General features: G+C 45.0%; 1 protein-coding gene across 1 annotated transcript in view; it reads right to left on the bottom strand.

The window, feature by feature from the left end:
• Positions 1–9,967: 9,967 nt before the first annotated feature.
• Positions 9,968–21,071, bottom strand: part of LOC104380648 (arkadia (RNF111) N-terminal like PKA signaling regulator 2N) — an 81,324-nt gene continuing 70,220 nt past the window's right edge. The window contains exons 4-6 of the mRNA XM_086630309.1: positions 19,371–19,553; positions 13,062–13,188; positions 9,968–9,977 (exon numbers count right to left, since the gene is read on the bottom strand). Of these exons, the coding sequence (XP_086486435.1) occupies positions 9,968–9,977; positions 13,062–13,188; positions 19,371–19,553 (320 nt within the window). The remainder of the gene's footprint in view (positions 9,978–13,061; positions 13,189–19,370; positions 19,554–21,071) is intronic.

The raw sequence follows: 21,071 nt of genomic DNA, 5'->3' as shown, positions 1-21,071 counted from the left end.
AATGTCGTGCGGGACAGTGTCAAAAGCTTTGCACAAGTCCAGGTAGATGACATCCGTTGGTCGACCCTTGTCCACTGATGTTGTCACCCCATCATAAAAGGCCACCAAGTTGGTCAGGCACGATCTGCCTTTGGTGAAGCCATGTTGGCTGTTACCCACCACCTCCTTGCTCTCCATGTGCCTTAGCATGGTTCCCAGGAGAATCTGCTCCATGACCTTGCCAGGCACAGAGGTGAGGCTGACCAGCCTGTAGTTGCCCGGGTCCTCCTTGTTCCCTTTTTAAAAATGGGGGTTATGTTCCCTCTCTTCCAGTCATCGGGGACCTCGCCAGACCGCCACGACTTCTCAAATACAATGGCCAGTGGCTTGGCAACTTCATCCGCCAGTTCCTTCAGGACCCGCGGATGGATCTCATCAGGTCCCATGGACTTGTGCACCTTCAAGTTCCTCAGATGTTCCCGAACCTGCTCTTCAAGTACAGTGGGCGGTGGTTCATCCTCACAGTCCCTGCTAGTTCTTTCCACAGCTTGGGTGGTAAGACAAGAGGCTTTATCAGTGAAGACTGAGGCAAAAAAGTCATTGAGTACCTCAGCCTTCTCTATGTCCCGGGTGACCAGAACACCAGTATCCTTCCGGAGGGGGCCTACATTCTCCTTGGACTTCCTTTTGTCCCCTACATACCTATAGAAGCATTTCTTATTGCTTTTTATATCCCTTGCCAAATTCAATTCCTTCAGGGCTTTAGCCTTCCTCACTTGATCCCTGGTCACTCGTACAGCTTCTCTGTATTCCTCCCAGGCTACCTGTCTCCGCTTCCACCCTCTGTAGGCTAACCTCTTCATTTTCAGTTGGTCCAGGAGCTCCTTGCTCATCCACGCAGGCCTCCTGGTCTTTTTGCCCGACTTGTTCTTCATCGGGATGCACCTCTGCTGAGCTTGGAGGAGGTGCTCCTTGAATGTGGACCAACTTTCCTGGGCCCCTCGTCCCTCCAGGGCCGCCTCCCACGGCACTTTGCCCATCAAGTCCTTGAAGAGGCCGAAGTCCGCCTTCTTTAAGTCTAGGGCACAGAGCTTGCTGAATGGTTTCCTTGCTGCCCCATGGATCTTGAACTCCACTGTGTCGTGGTCACTGCAGCCAAGGCTGTCCTTAAGTTTCACATCACCCACCAGTCCCTCCCTGTTGGTGAGCACAAGGTCGAGCATGGCACCCCTCCTTGTCGGCTCCTCTATCACCTGCTGGAGGAAGTTGTCATCCACGCATTCCAGGAACCTCCTGGACTGCCTGTGCCCTGCCATATTGTCTCTCCAACAGATGTCAGGGTGGTTGAAGTCCCCCATGAGGACCAGGGCTTGTGACCGCGAGGCTGCTCCTATCTGGCTATAAAGCGCCTCATCTGCTCTGTCCTCCTGGCCAGGTGGCCTGTAACAGACCCCTACCGTAACATCCCCTATCCATCCCCATCCTCTAATCTTGACCCATAAGCTCTCTGTCAGCTCCTCCTCCGACCCCAGGCGAAGCTCCATGCACTCCAGCCGGTTGCTGACATAGAGAGCGACACCCCCTCCTCGTCTCCCCTTCCTGTCCTTTCTAAAAAGCTTATACCCCTCCATGTTGACACTCCAGTCATAGGAGTCGTCCCACCACGTCTCCGTGATGCCAATAAGGTCGTAGCCCTGCTCATGTGCACGCATCTCCAGCTCATCCTGTTTATTTCCCATGCTGCGTGCGTTGGTGTACATACACTTCAGCTGGGCCTCCGACAAAGCCGACTCGCTGGCTGGAGCGACAGGGGTTCTCTTGGATGGCAGTGTAAGTTCGTTTGAACATACCTGCGATCCTTCCTCAGCCTCTGGACCCTCGGTGCTGGCACTGGTGCCATGCTGACAGCGGTATGAATCTGACTTCTGTAGCTCTTCCCTTGTCCACTGATGTAGTCACTTCATCATAGAAGGCCACTAGGTCGGTCAGGCAAGACTTGCCCTTGGTGAAGCCATGCTGGCTGTCTCGAAACACCTCCCTGTCCTCCATATGCCTTAGCATAGCTTCTAGGAGGATCTGTTCCATGATCTCCCCAGGCACAGAGGTGAGGCTGACAGGTTGGTAGTTCCCAAGGTCCTCCTTTCTACCCTTTTTAAAAATGGGTGCAATGTTTCCCTTTTTCTAGGCACCAGAGACTTCACCTGACTGCCGTGACTATCATGACATGAATATCATGGAGAGTGGCTTGGCAAGTACATAAGCCAATTCCCTCAGGACTCTAGGATGCATCTCGTCAGGTCTCATAGACTTCTGTATGTTCAGGTTCCTCAGGTGGTCATGAACTTGATCTTTTCTTACAGTGAGAGGGACTTTGCTCCCCCAGCCCCTGTCTTGTGGTCCATCCACTCAAGAGGTGTGGGAAGAGAGGTTGCCAGTGAAGACTGAGGCAAAAAAGTTGCTGAGTACCTCAGCCTTCTCCTCGTCCATTGTTACCAGTTTGCCAATCTTGCTCATCGGAGGGGTACAGTTTCTTTGACCTTCCTTTTCTGGCTGACATATCTGTAGAAGCCCTTCTTATTATCCTTTGCATTCCTTGCCAAGTTCAGCTCCATCCGCACCTTGGCCTTCCTAACCCCATCCCTACACAACCAAGCAGCATGTCTGTACTCTTCCCAGGATACCTGACCCTGCTTCCACTGCCTGTGCATTTCCTTCTTGCCCTTTAGTTTGACCAATAGGTCTCAACTCCGCCATGTCCATCTCTTGCCTTCCTTGTCTGATTTCCTACACCTGGGAATTGAGAGCTGTTGTGCTCTATGGAAAGCATCCTTAAAGATCTGCCAGATCTGTTCTGCTCCCTTGTCCCTGAGGGCAGTTTCCCAGGGGATCCTGTTGACTAATTTCTTGAACAGCTGGAAGTTTGTTTTCCTAAAATTCAGGGTCCTGACTTTACTCTTTGCCTGACCCATATCCCTCAGGACTGCGAACTACACCAGTGCATGATCACTGCAGCCCAGACTGCCTCCAATCTTGACATCGCCAATTAGCTCACTTGCTTTGGTGACCATCAGGTCCAGTATCATGCACTCCCTCTGATAGGGCTGTCAATTATCTGGTTTAAGAAGTTATCCTCAATGCACTCCAGGAGTCTCCTGGATTGCCTACAGCTCACTGTGCTGCTTTTCCAGCATATGTTGAGGTGGTTGAAGTCTCCCAGCAGGATCAGAGCCTGCGAGTGTGATGCCTCCTGTAGCTGGACTAAGAAGGCTTTGTCAATAGGCTCCCCTTGATTGGGAGGCCTGTAGTAGACACCAGCTACAAGGTTCTCTTTCTTGCCTCAGTCTCTAACTCTTACCCATAAGCTTTCAACCTGCTTGTGGCTTCAGGTTCTTCAGAGAAAGAAGAACTCTCCTTCCTCACCTGTCCCTTCTGAACAGCCTGTAACCATCAATAGCCACACTCCAGTCATGGAATTCGTCCCACCAATTTTCAGTAATGGCAACCTAGGTCTTAGCTTTCTAGCAGCACAGTGGCTTCCAACTCCTCCTGTTTGTTGCCGATAATGCATGTGTTAGTGTAGAGGCACTTCAGCTGGGCTCTTGGCCATGTCACCTTCTTAAAGGAACACCCCTTAATTCCTTTGAGGTATTTCACTGGTGTTTACCTGTTGGCTCCTATTACCTCAGGAGCCCCTGGCTCATCTCTAAGACTTCAAGTGTTCTCCAATATAGCCAGCACATCTCAGAGCACCAGGCTAAAAGGCCCTTGCTAGCACCCCATCCCTCTAACCTTGGTGTGTCATCCCACAACTTTTCACAGGCAAGCCTGATACTTGTCACAGCTGGAAGGCTTCAGGCAGCTCCAAGCAGACCAATGTTCTAATGCAAAGGCTTTAGGCTCTACTCTAAGGAAGGACCACACTCCTCCAAGGCTCAGGAGGAAATGCCTCACCCTTAGGAGTAAACACCCTGCCTTAAATAGTCAGGAGTCATGTGGTCTGCTAGATGGGTCAAGGCTATTGGTCACTTGACCATCCATCTCCCAGAGTGATTGGCTGAATGCTACAGCACCTGTTTCAAGGTAACTTCCCCAGTGTAACAAGCTACAGGTGTTTCTTAGCTAGCCTGCATAGGGAAAGAACCTTCACAGGATGCTGCAGCAGCCAAAAGGTTTCTCCTCAATTCCCCCTTTTTGTTTTAAGATTAGTTTAAATCAAGCAGGGAGATTTTTCAGCAATACCATGGGAGATACATCTAGCAAACCAGTCATACATTTAGTTATTAATTCTAACACTCTGACTCCGACAGAGACTTGAAATTTAGTCTCTACTCGTGGAAGGAACAGGTTGATGGCCGATGTCATTATTTCCATTAGAAGGGCCATTTGATGGATGATCTCCGTTCCGGCCATCGTTCGGACATTGCCTGTTCTGTTTCTGATGTTGCAGGTCAGGGTGGACGCATCTTGCGGGTAGCCATCGTATCCCAGTATCTGTGGAAACGCAAGCATACCCACGACCCCAAGCAATAAGCTCATATGGGCCTTCCCACGTCTTAGTGAGTAGGTCCCGTATCCAGACTTTCGCTCGGGGCAGGTGCGTCTCACCTGAAGACTGCAACGAAAGAAAGTGATTCAAAATAATGGGATTATTTGAATTTGATGGCACCGTAAGATGGTTAATTGTGTATAACGCTTTTTCTAGGCGACTCTGTGGGGTTTCTCCATGCATTCCCCCTTTTTGTTTTTCTAAAACACGCTTCAAGGTGCCATGAGCACATTCAACAATGGCTTGGCCAGTAGGAGAATGCGGAATACCCAAAGTATGATTTACACCCCATAGGTGTAAAAACTGCTGCGTCTTCTGTGAGACGTAGGCCAGGCCATTATCGGTTTTTATAGAAAAAGGCACGCCCAAGACCGCAAAAGCGAGTTTCCAATGGGCAATGGCATCGCGACTTTTCTCCCCAGTATGAGCAGTTGCCCACATAGCTGAGGAGAAAGTGTCAATAGACACGTGCACATACTTAAACCTGCCAAATTCAGGAACATGCGTTACATCCATCTGCCAAAGCTGCAGGGCCTTTAGGCCTCTGGGGTTTACCCCCAATGGCAGAGGTGCCGCAAGTCCGTGGCAGTCAGCGCAAGCGCTGACAATGTCCCGAGCCTCAGTGGGCGTTAAGTGGAACTGTTTCTGCAGGGTATGTGCACTTTGATGGAAGAAATTATGCGATGCCTTGGCTTGTGCGATTTTATCGGGCTGAGGTGCTACCCATGCGGTGTTAGCTAGCATGTCAGCCCTGGCATTGCCTTCCGTTATAAAGCCTGGCAAATTAGTATGACTATGGATATGCAGAATGTAATATGGGTGAACTCAATCTTGAATTGCACACCATAAGGTTTTTAATAGAGAAAACAGAGCCGCATTATTCACTTCTTTCAGAAGTGAACAATCTAAACGTTGCGTTATATCAGCCACATAAGCAGAATCTGTGACCAAATTCAAAGGTACCTGAGAGAACCATTGAAAGGCCATGGCAACAGCCCTCAGTTCAACCAACTGGGCTGAGCCTGACTCATGGCCTTCCAGCACGTGCCACTCAGATTCCTCCTTCCAGGTAACAATAGCTTTCCCAGTTTTCCCAGATCCATCAGTGAAGACGGTGGGTCCTTGTACTGGCACTCAGCTATTTTTTGGCCGCAAGGTAAAGCTTGTCGATCTTGCCAATTGCAGCAATTTATGGCTAGGCAGATAAGCAATTTGTCCTGAGAAATTTTCCAGCGCACTTTGGAGAGGAGCACTGTTAGTAAGGCTCCACTCAAAGTATTCCTGCTGTACTGGCAGAACAGTTATTGCAGGACCTGCTGCCATCAATTGTAGACAGCGCTGACGGCATTTGATTATCAGACAAGCAATTAATTCAAATAACGTAGATGCTGTCTTTTTTGGTTGGTGCGGCAAAAAGACCCATTCCAGAATATGCAAGGGGTCAGACCACTGTTTGTTCCATTGGCCAATGATACCTGTTGGATGAAAAACTGGAGTGGTAATAAAAACGGTAATATCAATGGAGGGATCTATTCGGTAAACCTGACGAGCAGAAATGGCCTGTTGAACCTCCTCTAGTGCCCGTCGCGCTTCAGGTGTCAATTTTCGAGGTGAATTCAACTCGGGGTCCCCCTTTAAAATATTAAAGAGCAGCGCAAGTTCTGCCGTGGTTAGCCCTAGATAGGGACGTAACCAATTGATGACGCCCAACAGTTTCTGAGCGTCATTCAAGGTCTAATAAAACTCGAGAATTGCACCTCTTGGTGTTGTATAGTTTGGTCCAAAATTTTGACTCCTAAATATCTCCAAGGAGGATGCTGTTGAACTTTCTCCGGAGCCACTTGCAATCCATAAGAATGCAGAGCAGCGAGTAGCCAAGGCTTTATCTTCAGCAGCTCGTCCTGGGTGGATGCTGCTACCAGGATATCATCCATGTAATGGTAGCAGTATGCTTCAGGGAACTGCTTACGGATTCCAGACAAAGCTTGAGCAACGTACCATTGACAGATAGTCAGGCTGTTCTTCATGCCCTGAGGTAGGACCTTCCATTGATATCTCTTTGCAGGTTCAGTGTTGTTAACTGCAGGTACAGTAAAGGCAAATTTTGGTTTGTCATTAGGATCTAAGGGGATCGTGAAAAAACAGTCCTTCAAATCAATGATCAAGATTTCCCACCCTGCTGGAATCATGGTGGGTGAGGGCATACCAGGCTGCAATGCCCCCATGCTTTCCATTACTGCATTGATTTTTCAGAGATCTTGTAGCAATCTCCATTTTCCTGATTTCTTCTTAATTACGAAGACAGGCGTATTCCAGGGACTGGTAGAAGGTTCAAGGTGTCCCTGTTGTTATTGTTCCTTAACTAGTTGATGAAGGGCAACTAATTTTTCTTTTGGTAGGGGCCACTGGGGTTGCCAGATAGGTTTGTTTGCTAGCCATCACAAAGGCAACATAGGATATTGTGCACCCTTCAGTACAGTGGCCCCCATCAAAAATTTGTCCCGATACGTACTCCCCAGGCCGCCAAGACATCCCGCCCCCAGAGGTTGAGTGGAGCTGTAGTGACATAGGGCCGAATTGTAGCTGTTTGACCCTCTGCGTTCTTTACCACCACAGGTCGTTCGCTTCGATAACTCTGTGTGGTTCCTCCCAGTCCTGCAATGGCTGACCCCGCGGGGGCTAAAGGCCATGTAGGAGGCCATGCGGAGAAGGAGACGATTGTCACATCAGCCCCTGTGTCAATCAAACCTCGGAGCTGAATCCTGGATGGCTGGGCATCTGGCAATATTAAGGTGCAAGTCATCTGTGGCTTTTGGCTGGAGATATCCGCAGTCCAGTAAACTTGCGGAAGTCCTGTGGAACCAAAGCCACCACCTTCACGACTCTGTCGTTTTGCCTTAGGGACACTTGATTTGAAGGGTACAAGTTGAGCAATCCGAGTCTTTTCCGGTATTGTGACAGGGGGGGTGGGCGTGGAAATCATCGCACCAATTTGTCCTGTGAAGTCAGCGTCAATAACTCCTGGGTGAACAAAAATCCCTTGAATGGTAGTACTAGATCTTCCCACCAATAATGCACTTAGCCCATGTCCTAGAGGCCCAAATGCATCCAAGGGAACCTTATAGACCCGACAGGATTCTAAGACGACTGTTGTTGTGACATTCCTTGCAAGCCTGCCATAACCGGGTGTATTATGAAATGCGTTGTTCGGGGTTGCTCCATTTGTGCCCGTGGCAGACAGCCGGGTGCTATGGGTGATGCCGCAGGACATGAAGTTGCGGTAAACCAGGGTACCATGCCTGGGAACGGTCCTTGTGGTGCCTGGTCTGGTTGAGGGGCCAATGGCGGAGCAGTAGGAAGAACACATTCTGCTGTAATGGCTGAAGTAGCCGGTTGAGATGCAGAAGAAGGGGAGGCTGTTGGGGCAAAGGGTGGGGGACGCTCCGATACTTTGCCTTGTCCGGAGGAGTATTCTTGCATCAAAAAATCACCAGGAGGACACTTGGGTTGGACATAATCTCACAGGGAGGGATAAAGCTTCTGTGCAGTCCCCACAACTTTCTCTATATTTGAGGACAGCGGGGGCACAACTGGTGCACTACCCGTGGTCAGTCCCCTTTCAGATAACTCATCATCCCCTTCAGAAGCTTCACTTGCTGATTCATCAGAATCTGGCAATACTTTTTCCTTCCTTTCTACTGTCCATTTCTGCATTACATCATATACAGATCCCCAAATACATAGCAGACCAGTCAGGTTCTTACATCTAAACACTGTTTCATAGATTAGCTTATCCCCTAGCTGCTTCCACGCTTCTGAGCTAAAGGGGGTGTTGAGGTCGGTTAGGCATTCACACTCTGCCACCCAATTTAACAGCTCACAGAGAGCTTCATCACTTATTTTAGCACCTGCGATTGTCATTGCAGGTTTGAGAATGGAAAACATCATGCTTTCTTTTGTGGAGCTTTGTCCCATCATTCTAATTTGGAGTTTGTCCCTTGGAGCCCCGTGTACTGAAGCACGTACCTTCAGATCTTAGTTGCGGCTGGATCACGTCGGGGTCACCAGTTGGCGCAGCTGGAAGGCTTCAGGCAGCTCCAAGCAGACCAATGTTGTAATGCAAAGGCTTTAGGCTCTACTCTAAGAAAGGACCACACTCCTCCAAGGCTCAGGAGGAAATGCCTCACCCTTAGGAGTAAACGCCCTGCCTTAAATAGTCAGGAGTCATGTGGTCTGCTAGATGGGTCAAGGCTATTGGTCACTTGACCATCCATCTCCCAGAGTGATTGGCTGAATGCTACAGCACCTGTTTCAAGGTAACTTTCCCAGTGTAACGAGCTACAGGTGTTTCTTAGCTAGCCTGCATAGGGAAAGAACTTTCACAGGATGCTGCAGCAGCCAAAAGGTTTCTCCACAGATACTATCCATATTATCCCCCCTCCCCTTCAAGTCTAGTTGAAAGCCCTGTCAATGAACCACGCTAGCTCATGAGCAAAGACCCTCTTTTCCCTTTGAGAAAGGTAAATCCCATATGGTGTCAGCAAGCCTGGTGCCGTATAGGCCATCCCATTATCAAAAAACCCAAAAATGTGGCGGCGACACCAGCCATGAAGCCATGTATTAATAGATTGGGCATGTCTGTTTCTTCCAATGTTGCTGCTCGGAACTGGAAGGAGAGAGGAAAAAATAACCTGTTGTCCTGGATTTAGCTAGGACAGAGTTAGTTTTTCTTTTGAGCAGCTAGAAGACCTCTGTGGTTTGGATTTAGTCTGGGATTCGCTATGAGAAGAATGCTGATAGTGCACTGATGTTTATAGTTGGCACTGAGGCCTCAAGGACTTTTCAGCTCCCGTGTTCTTGCCAGTGTGCAGGAGCACAACAGGATAGGGGGAGAACGTAGCCAGGACAAAGGGTCCACAACTCCCCTTATGATTTGAACTTAGACTTAGGGTTGAGGGCTAAATTGGCCCATGGAGTATTCCATATCATGCAGCGTCATGCCCAGTATATAGATGAGGGCTGACCAAAAAGAAGGGCCTTTTGCTCTTCCAAGGGCTCTCACTCTCCGAGTGCTATTTCTGTCTCATTCTCTTTGCGAGCCTCTCGCTCATCTGGGATTGTGGTGTCAGGACTTATCTGTTTCGGGATCGTTTGCCGGGACAGGACAGACATTGGTCACTGGGTGGTGAGCAATTACACTGTGCATCACTTGTTTGTATATGGTATATGCATCCAATCGATTAATATGTGGCTCCGTGGCTGGTGTCATCACCACAATTTTGGCTTTTCTGACAATAGGATGGGCCACATGGCACCAGGCGAGACTTGCCTTTCTCAGAGGGGAACAAGGGTCTTAGCGCAACAGCTATCAGGGCTCATTGACAGGGCTTTAAACTAGATTCGAAGGGGGAGGGGGGTAATACCAAGATTGATCAAGATATGCTAGAAGCACCTGAAGATCAGCAGAAAGGAATTCCAGCCACTCCAGCCAGAAAGTCAGATTCGTCCGGTGTCCAACTTAAACGCCTTTATGCCAATGCGCGCAGCATGGGGAATAAGCAAGAGGAGTTAGAAGTGTGTGCGCGCCTGTTGGGATATGATCTTATTGGCATCACGGAGACATGGTAGGATAAATCCTTTGACTGGAGTGTCAGAATGGAAGGATACAAGCTCTTTAGGAAGGACAGGCAGGGGAAACAAGGAGGAGGAGTTGCCTTCTATGTCAAAGACCAGCTGGAGTGCATGGAGCTCTGCCTGGGAATGGATGAGGAGCCAACTGAGAGCTTATGGGTCAGGATTAAAGGAAGGGCAGGGACAGGGGACATAGTAGTAGGAGGTCTGCTACAGGCCACCTGATCAGGAAGACCAAGTGGATGAGGCCCTCTACAGACAGATAGGAGCTGCCTCACGTTCACGAGCCCTGGTCCTCATAGGAGACTTCAACCACCCCGATATCTGTTGGAGGGACAACACAGCAGGGCATAGGCAATCCAGGAGGTTCCTGGAATGCATGGATGATAACTTCCTTCTCCAGGTGGTAGAGGAACCAACGAGGAGAGGTGCTTTTCTGGACCTTGTTCTCACCAACAAAGAGGGGCTGGTGCGAAACGTGATGCTCAAGGACAGCCTTGGCTGCAGTGACCATGAAATGGTGGAGTTCGAGATTCTTAGGGAGGCAAGGAGGGCACTCAGCAAGCTCACTACCCTGGATTTCAGGAGAGCAGACTTTGGCCTCTTCAGGGATCTCCTCAGTAGAGTGCAATGGGATGAAGCCCTGGAGGGAAGAGGGGCACAAGAAAGCTGGTTAATATTCAAGGATCACCTCCTCCAAGCTCAGGAGCAGTGTATCCCAACAAAGAGGAAGTCTGGTAGGAACAACAGGAGGCCTGCATGGATTAACAAGGAGCTCCTGGATCAACTCGGACACAAAAAGAAGGCCTACAGAGGATGGAAGCAAGGACAGGTAGCCTGGGAAGAATACAAAGAAATTGTCTGATCAACAAGAGATCAGGTTAGGAAAGCTAAAGCCCTGATAGAGTTAAATCTGGCCAGGGACAACAAGAGCAACAAGAAAAACTTCTATAGATATGTGAGTGATAAAAAGAGATCTAGGGAAAATGTAGGCCCTCTCCAGAAGGAAACGGGGGACCTGGCTACCCGGGATATGGAGAAGGCTGAGGTACTCAATGCCTTCTTTGCCTCAGTCTTCACTGGCAAGAGCTCCAGCTGCACAGCCCAAGTCACAGAAGGCAAAGGCAGGGACTGGGACAATGAAGAATCGCTCACTGTAGGAGAAGATGAGGTTCGAGACCATCTAAGGAACCTGAAGGTGGACAAGTCCATGGGACCAGACGAGGTGCATCCGCGGGTCCTGAGGGAACTGGCAGATGAAGTTGCTAAGCCACTATCCATCATATTTCAGAAGTCGTGGCAGTCTGGTGAAGTTCCCACTGACTGGAAAAGGGGAAATATAACCCCCATCGTTAAAAAGGGAAAAAAAGAAGATCGAGGGAACTACAAGCCAGTCAGTCTCACCTCTGTGCCCGGCAAGATCATGGAGCAGATCCTCCTGGCCACTATGCTAAGGCACATAGAAAATAAGGAGGTGATTGGTGACAGCCAACATGGCTTCACTAAGAGTAAATCGTGCCTGACTAATTTGGTGGCCTTCTATGATGAGGTTACAGCATTGATGGATAGGGGAAGAGCAACTGACATTGTCTACCTGGACTTGTCCAAAGCATTTGATACTGTCCCACACCACATCCTTGGCTCTTAACTGGAGAGACATGGATTTGATGGATGGACCACTCAGTGGATAAGGAATTGGCTGGATGGTCGCACTCAAAGAGTTGTGGTCAACGGTTCAATGTCCAAGTGGAGGCCAGTGATGAGTGGTGTTCCTCAGGGGTCAATATTGGGGCTGGTGCTATTTAACATCTTTGTTGGAGACATGGACAGTGGGATCGAGTGCACCCTCAGCAAGTTTGCTGACAACACCAAGCTGTGTGGTGTTGTGGACACGCTGGAGGGAAGGGATGCCATCCAGAGGGACCTTGACAGGCTGGAGAGGTGGGCCTGTGAGAACCTCATGAAGTTCAACAAGGCCAAGTGCAAGGTCCTGCACATGGGTCGGGGCAATCCCAAGCACAAGTACAGGCTGAATGGATTGAGAGCAGCCCTGAGGAGAACGACTTGGGGGTTTTGGTTGATGAGAAGCTCAGCATGAGCCAGCAATATGCACTTGCAGCCCAGAAAGCCAACCGTGTCCTGGGCTGCATCCAAAGAAGCGTGGCCAGCATGTCAAGGGAGGGTATTCTGCTCTCGTGAGACCCCACCTGGAATACTGCATTCAGCTCTGGAGTCTCCAACATAAGAAGGACATGGAGCTGCTGGAGCAGGTCCAGGGGAGGGCCATCAAGATGATCTGAGGGCTGGAGCATCTCTCCTATGAAGACAGGCTGAGAGAGTTGAGGTTGTTCAGCCTGGAGAAGAGAAGGCTCCAAGGAGGCCTTATAGCAGTCTTCCAGTACCTAAAGGGAGTCTACAAGAAAGCTGGAGAGGGTCTTTTTACAAGGGTGTGAAGTGACAGGAAAAGGGACAATGGCTTTAAACTGAAAGAGGGGAGATTTAGGTTAGATATAAGGAAGAAATTTTTTACATTGAGGGTGGTGAGGCACTGGAACAGGTTGTCCAGATGAGTTGTGGATGCCCCATCCCTGGAAGTGTTCAAGGCCAGGTTGGATGAGTCTTTGAGCAACCTGGTGTAGTGGAGGATTTCTCTGCCCGTGGCAGGGAGGTTGGAACTAAATGATCTTTAAGGTCCCTTCCAACCCAAACCATTCTATGGTTACCCTGACCAGCAGAATAGAAAGAACGAGTGCAACGTTTGCTACCTTTTGCGCATCAGTCATGGATGGATAACTACAGAAGTGAAAGTCAGCAAATTTTTCTTTATTAATTTTGGCAATACAGATATTCTGATAAAATGAAAGAAATATTAGAAGTAGAAAAAGCAAGAAAAAAGTATTCATACCTGGCATGTTCCTGAACTCCAACAATCTCTACTTCACTATCAGAAGAGGCGATATTAATTTCTTCATTAATCTGGGCATTACCAGAAGACGTTTTGCCACTTGCAAGGAAGTCTGGATCAAAATGACCTAAAGATGGGGAAAATGCAAATACAGCCAATGTTTAACAGCTTACATAACTCAGAAATCAACTGGAAAAGGAATTTCCCAAGCTAACAAAAAAAAAAAAAGACTGAAACACTGAGATCAGAAAATCTTATTCGATCAAGTTGTTAAATTTTCATTGCATCACCTGATACAGGATGACCACTGGATTTATCCAATCTCAGTAGCTCTAGTGATGGTGTTATCACACATATGTGAACAAAGCCTGACTACTGCATCAAGAACACTTGATGTAATTAGGCTTTCCAGCTGTTATTTTACGACAATACTAAGAGTTAGACTGTGCCTAAAGCTCTTTGAAATAAATAAACAAGACAATCTATTGTCAATAAGTCACTCTCAATGATACTGTCGCAAACAAAGCTTACAGGATGGACAGAAACATCATGCACACCAAGGAAAATGAATTTATTTTCTTTAAAAAAAAAAATAGGGGAAGCCAGTCAATGACATAAAACCAACAAACCCTTCAGTTTCTGGTCACCCTGCTTCATACATCTACTCTAACATTATTACAAATACTTGAAAAAAAAAAAAATCTGGTTTTCATAAGTTCCATATACAGCAGTGTGGGTTTTTTATTACAGTTCCACAATGCTATCCTGTTCATCAGTCTGTCAAACAACAAGTCCTTTCTAAATACTCATTAGTGTGGCAGGTTTTGTCTTTTCTGCCAAGTACTGCTAAGAAGGTTCTTCATCCCAATTAGTGAAGCTGTGTTGTGACATATTAAATAATACTTGCATGGAAAACACAAACCAGCCAAAATTATTGTTTATTTTACAGAAAAGAAATTATTTTAAAAAATCAATTAAAAAAAAGATTTTAATTAAAAGATTACTTCTACTTTTTTTTTTTTTTTTAGAAAAAACAAAGATTACTTCTACTGTTTTTCTTTAGCAGCAACTTGGGGGACGCTGGGCAGCCCTGAAGCAGATGACACTACCTACTTCTCGGAAACCACTCACGTAGCTGTATTACACAGGGGAAGAATCATTTGTCGAGCAGGAAATTTGAGATTAGATGAATATATTATGTATATCTAGTTTGACTAGACACCTTTTCAAAGATGAAAGCAGGAGGAAGATGCAATAACAATCCACCGAATTTCAAAAGGTGTGCAAACATGCAGAACTGATTATACCCCCAAGTAGATCAAGAAGACACAGAGAGAAGAAATTAAACTTAAAACAAGTGCCAGGGAAACCTTCTAATGACTGCTTAAAGTACTTGGTAAAAATGCAAGCAAATAGAATAGAATCATAGAATTGTTTAGGTTGGAAGAAACCCTTAAGATCATCAAATCCAACCGTTATCCTAGCACTGTCAAGTCCACCACTAAACCATGTCCCTAAGCACCACATCTACATGCCATTTAAATACCTCCAGGGATGGTGACTCCATCACTTCCCTTGGGCAGCCTGTTTCAATGCTTGACAACCCTTCTGGTGAAGAAATTTTTTCTAATGTCCAATCTAAACCTCCCCTGGTGCAACTTGAGGCCATTTCCTCTTGTCCTATCACTTGTTACTTGGAAGAAGAGACCAAAACTCACCTAGCTACAACCTCCTTTCAGGTAGTTGTAGAGCACAATATGGCCTCTCCCTGAGCCTCCTCTTCTCCAGACTAAACAACCCCAGTTCCCTCAGCCGCTCCTCATAAGACTTGTTCTCTAGACCCTTCACTAGCTTCATTGCTCTTCTTTGGACACGCTCCAGCACCTCAGTGTCCTTATTGTAGCGAGGAGTCCAAAACTGAACACAGTATTCAAGGTGCAGCCTCACCAGTGCCGAGTACAGAGGGATGATCACTTCCCTAGTCCTACTGGCCACAGTTTCTGATACAAGCCAGGATGCTATGGGCCTTCTTGGCCACCTGGGCACACTGCTGGCTCGTATTCAGCCAGCTATCGACCAACACCCCCAGGTCCTTTTCTGCTAGGCAGCTTTCCAGCCACTCTTCCCCAAGCCTGTAGCATTGCATGGGGTTATTGTGACCCAAGTGCAGGACCTGATGCTTAGCCTTGTTGAACCTCATACAATTGGCCTCAGCCCATCAATCCAGCCTGTCCAGATCCTTCTGTAGAGCTTTCCTACCCTCAAGCAGATCAACACTCCCACCCAACTTGGTGTCGTCTGCAAACTTACTGAGGGTGCACTCGAAATAGAGGGGCAGAGACCATACTGTATGTTCAGTTTTTGGAAAGCAAAGACCCTTGGTGCAACATCTGATCAGGGTTAGCAAGGAAAAGAAATCTGTGTGCTGCCATGTACCTGAAGGAGGAGTTTTCACCTCATAAGACAAAAAAGATTTGTCAGTTGAATAGTAGCCCAGGCAGACTTTTCCTAACATCACAGTTCAGCTGAAAATTTCTTAGCAAATATCACTGACTGCCAGAAAGTCCCAAAATGGGTCATAGATATTTCTTTAATAGAAGTGGCTGGGCACACTGTGAAATATGAAATGGAAGTGCTCAGAGGCTTTGATTCACGTGCTGGCAATGCAAACCAGGAGCTTTACATGATCACCGCCCCAGTGATTCGCATTGCCCAGCTCCCGAACTGCCTATGCTGTAGCAGCAGTGACGCAGAAGAATAACACGGTCCTTGGTCATTGATTCACACAAACTGGTATGGATATCAACCTGCCTTAATATGTTGTATTAATGACATACCGCCATTTGCTAGACAGGATGATGTCTGGCAGAGGGTCAAAGCAGACCCAAATGAATCCCCAGAAGTATAAACAGGAGTCCCAAAAGAGCTTTCATATATTACCATAGCTTTAAGTTCAGACAACAAAAAGGTAATTAGCAGTAGAGAAATCATGATTAGCAGAGTAAATATTGCACCAGTAGCTGAGTGTAAATCAGGATTATAGCATACAGATAGATTACAGCCTCTGGCCATACAAATTTCATGCCTAATAACGTGCCTACACTGTTAATTTCTTTGCACGAACATTAAGATGATGCCCAAAGGAGATGTTTTGTAAGCCCTGATGTTGTAGGACAAACAAAACAGCCCCAAATATTTGCCCACGCACAAAGATGTGACAGTGTGTCCTAATGAGATTTTTCACTTAGATAAAGCTTATGTCGTTATTTTCCCATGGGAATACACCATTTAAAGTCTGTTAAACTAGATACTAGCTGAAGATTAAATTTGGGAATGAGATGTAAAATTTTAACATTCTGCTTTCCAAATGTGCAATTCTAGACATGGTAAGAAAAGGCCAGTACTGACAAATGTGCGGTCAGAGGCGTATGGAGGCTACAGGGCTCTGGGGCAAGGTATATATAGGAAGAAAAAGAGATTCATCCTTTCAGATGTTGACATGGCCGTAGCACCAGGAGCAAATTTGTCTGGACATGTTCCCATAGGGTCAGAGAGAAAGATGTTTCCTGAAGTTTTCTAGTTTTATTTTACCTGGCAGCCTCTTCCTTGCAAGTCTCCTTGAATATAGGTGGAGGAAGGAAGACAAATTTCTACCTGCATCGCGACATTGTACTTGTAAACAAAAAGTGGAAGAAAGCTCGGTAAGAAACATTACTTTTTATTTCCTTACACTCCTTTGAAGTACCAATCCATTATTAGTGCTATATAATAAAGTTAATTTCAGCTGTTCTAATCATTTAATAAATCACTTAATAAAGGAGTGGGCTTGTTAGGGGTCAAATAGCTAACTATCAGTCAGCTGCTATCCTGCAAACAATACCAGTGAGCTTGGAAAACACCAGCTAGCTTCAAAAAGGCTGGAACAACATCCAGCCACAGACCACAGCAAAAATAATGCAACAGATATTCTCATATTCAAATAATGGACTTGTCCATTCTATAATAATGAAACATCTTGTGAAAAATGTTAATTTGATTCGTGTCAATATGGGACAATGGATGTGCAAATAGGTGGTGAGGAGTAGGGTGTGCCTGTTCAGGATAAGTGATTGTCTTAGTTCAAGATCTCTGTGAAATGCAAAAACGTAAACCTGCAAAATGCCTCATGATGCTGCTAACCACCAGAGTGATACACAGAATGCTCTGACACTACAGAGCAGAGAACTCTGGTGACAGTTCATCATGATGCAAAACGAGATAAAAGAAAATTGTAAAAGTAGAAAAGGATGGAGAGCATAGATGCTGGGAAACACTCTTTAGATGGTCACCTTCCGCTTCAGGATTTTTCAGTCATTTAGAACATCCTGTTATAATACTGTTAATAGCTACAGCTGCTTTAATATTGTTACTAACACTGCTGTACATATGGGTTTGGCGCATGTTTAAGAGGGTATCTTCAATGCACAAAATGTTATATCAATCAGGAAACTTACGCAAGTAAAAGAATTTACTTGATTTAATAAAAAGGGGGGACTGATAGAGGGAATATAGGAAATCACATAAGAGGGTATATATTAGTTATTGTTTAAATATTAAATACTAACAAGTTATTGTTTAAATGTTCAATACTAACTGCTACATTAACTGCTGTATGAATTATTGCTTGCCTTTATTAAGTTGTGAAGTCCCAGTCCCTGCTGGCTGCCCAGGGAGGAGGCTGGTGAGAGAGATAAGACAAATGCCAGCAAAGTTGTAACTCATGACCCACACATCTGTAGGGAGGAAGGGAGACAAAAACTAGCCTATGTGGGCAAGATAAGGACTAACAAGAACTAACGTTTGTCTTCAGACAGTGATAGGAGACAACCAGATGTCCACTCAAGGACAGGCTAGGCTAGAACCGGTTTGGCTCTGCAAGATCAGCCAAATCAAGAATTTTAAGGAAGAGGTGAAAAGTGCACAGTGAGGAAGACCTCTGGCCTTCATCCTGAAGACCCCTGCTCACGACCACCAGAAGGCGTGTCAAGGAGGAGCCTGAGGCTGATCCTGAGGCGGGGACTATGGAAATGATTTCCTGGGAGAGACTGACCTTTTGAGGAGGAGTTATGAGTATGTCTGTATAAATACAAGAAAAACTGCCACAGCGGGTGTGCGTCTTGGTGGAGCAGAGACTCCCGGCGCACCCAGCGCTGTTTGCTTGCTTTTATTCGCCTAATAAATTGTAAACTTTAATTGGAGTTCTGTTTGGGACTCACTCATTTATCACAATCTCTTTCAAAATCAGCCACATACTTGTATTTCTCTAAGCCTTGTAGACATTGAAAAGTAGCTCAGAGCTACCAGGACACTTTGAATGTAGCTGCCCTTTGGCAGGCTTACATTTGGAAAACACAGCATGAAACAAAAAACTGCTGTGCTCCACCACTGCAGGCAAGACTTCGTGTCTTACACAGCTAAAAATCTTAACAGTGTATTAAAAAAAAAAGAGTGGAAAGTAAGGCAATAAATTGGCATACAAGTCTACAGGATGAAGTCAATAAGAAATATTCCTTGTTAGCTCTCTGCATCCAAAACACGGTGGCATTTCATGTTGTTGTTTAACTCTTTTTAGTGAAGAGTTGCAAACACTTAGTGAAGCTGAACAATTTTTTATGAGCTATATGAACTTCTCTAAATCCTTCCACAGTATTCCTGCTCTTGCTTTCTTGAAGGAAATTTCTTTGCTGTCTCTTGATGCTAAGCGCACTTACCCGCACCTTTCTACCCCTTCATCTTTATCTGATGCTGGTCTGTCCAATTTTCTAAAATACATTAGAAATGCAGATGGAATATGGGAATAATTAATGCTTGTATTTTAAAGAAATAAAGAGATAAACAAGACAGACAATTACAATACTTAAAATGAAATTAGGATTGGTTTACTAGCTGGTGGTATGGGTCTTCATAATCAACCATTCAGTAACAAGCTTAGCTCACTTTCATTAAAACAAACAAACAAAAAAACCAAAACAAACCACCAAAACCCCAGATCTAAGTTCCAAGAAGTAATTAGAGGGAAAAGAAGGAGAAAAAAAAAATTAAGAAAATTAGTGTAAAAAAATACATTGCAGAAATTTCTGTCAATTTTTATCAGTTTTATTTTGGAATAAATGTCAGACATTTTTAATAAGCACCTATACTGTTTTATTGCAAAATCCACACAAGGAGCTTTTAAAGCTGTATAAACTACAAAAATACTGAAAGCAAGAAAGGGAGAGACACCAACTGAGATGCTGGAACAAACATCAGAGGAAGAGAATTTAAACAAACCTGTATCAGCACTCAGTTCATCTAGCAGCCCTCTGGTTCTCCAGGTAGATCCAAAGTCTTGATTTCCTAAAGAATTATTGTGCTCTTGAACTACTGTAGCCGCCAACAGATTGTCCACATTTACCACTTCTGGGTCTGAATTTGTGTCTGATATATCATAATGAGCTACAACTGGAGGTCCATCTGCAGAAGGAGAGAAAAGCAATAGGTATCAGAAATCAGCGTACTGTGAAAGACACCTTTAAAAGTACAAATAATTTGTTTAAAGATTAATGTAATCTCCTACATGAAGCTCTTAAAGAAATATAAATTATATGAATTATTAAACTTCAGTTAATGAACACAGTCTGAGATTACAGAGACATTTTAATCTTTGCATATACAGAAAACACAAATGTAAGAAAAATACATTTATCAATGTATCAGTTATTTGTGTATTATCTTTTACATTAACACATAAACATCTCCATATCTGACAACGTTACATTTACAATCTTAAAAGGATAAAACTTTCAGTTTAAAATAAAAAATAATAAGTTACAGGACATAAATGCCTTGTCTTGCCAAATTTTATCTAGAGAATTTTACAAAACTCAAGCAACAGCTTACATTACTTTAGGGTTGATTGAATAAAACTAACTTTTTGATATAACTGATCCAGTGACAATAAATTTAACATTAGGCAACTTTTCTTACATAGTATTTACCTGTCAAGGAGGGGAATTTTTCAAAATGGCAATGTATTTTGGCGTTGTTTTTTTAAGATCAAGAAAAACAAAAACCAAAACTATAATGTGCAGTGATTAATATGCTTTTAATTCAATATGATTACCATATGCATTTTTGGCCACCAAAGTGATGGGAAAAAAGAGGGGGAGAAAATTGCTTACATGATTCTGAAATCTATTCTTGAGGAATAACAAAAAGCTATTTTTGGTCTATTTTGTTAGGACAGAGTATTTTCTTTGTGAGAAATTTAAATCACTTATAATTGGAAAGCCTGCTAGAACTAGAAGAGGCTCAGAAAAAAAGTCAGATTCAAGATAAGGATTAATGTGGAAGCAAAAAGAGAATGGATAAATATTGTAATTCTGAAAGGATGCACGTTTTAACTCAAACGCCTTGTCTCAGCTACAGCTTATAAGCTCAGAACGGATGAAAGTGGTTGGAGTTCCCAGTCCCCAAATGGCAGAATCAAAACTTTCTTTGGGCCAAGACTTCATCCACAAAACCAAGTATGAAATAGAAAACAGGTTGGGCCAAAGCTCAGCAGCTTTGCTACTGCAATTCTCTAACTCCAAGGAAGTTTTGGCAGTTGAGTGTCTGCAGGCCTTTTTTTTTATGGGTATGATACATAGAGGGTATAATTTGTATGGGATAATATAAAATAATCATAAAGTAATAATGTGTTTGGGAAGATAAGATCTTCAGAGTTACAAAATGACTAAAGAAATCTTTAAAAGTCACAAAGAATAAAATGAAAAGACCTTTCAGGAAAGATTGGTTTCTTTTAGGAGTGTTAATTGCCTGTTGAAGACAGAAAGAACATGATGAACTAAAAGTTTCAAATTTAGTTCTCTGAAAAGCTGTTTCTACTGAGGTTTTTAGGGTGAGGATTTTTTTTGGTGGTGGTTTGTTTGGTTTTGTTTGTTTTGTGGTTTTTTGTTGTTGTTGTTGGGGTGGGGGGTGTTTTTGGTGTTT

This window comes from Tauraco erythrolophus, chromosome W, assembly GCF_009769465.1.
Source record: "Tauraco erythrolophus isolate bTauEry1 chromosome W, bTauEry1.pri, whole genome shotgun sequence".
NCBI classification, from domain to species: Eukaryota; Metazoa; Chordata; class Aves; order Musophagiformes; family Musophagidae; genus Tauraco; species Tauraco erythrolophus.
Note: the sequence above shows the minus strand (reverse complement) of the source record. Positions and strands in the feature narration are given on the sequence as shown.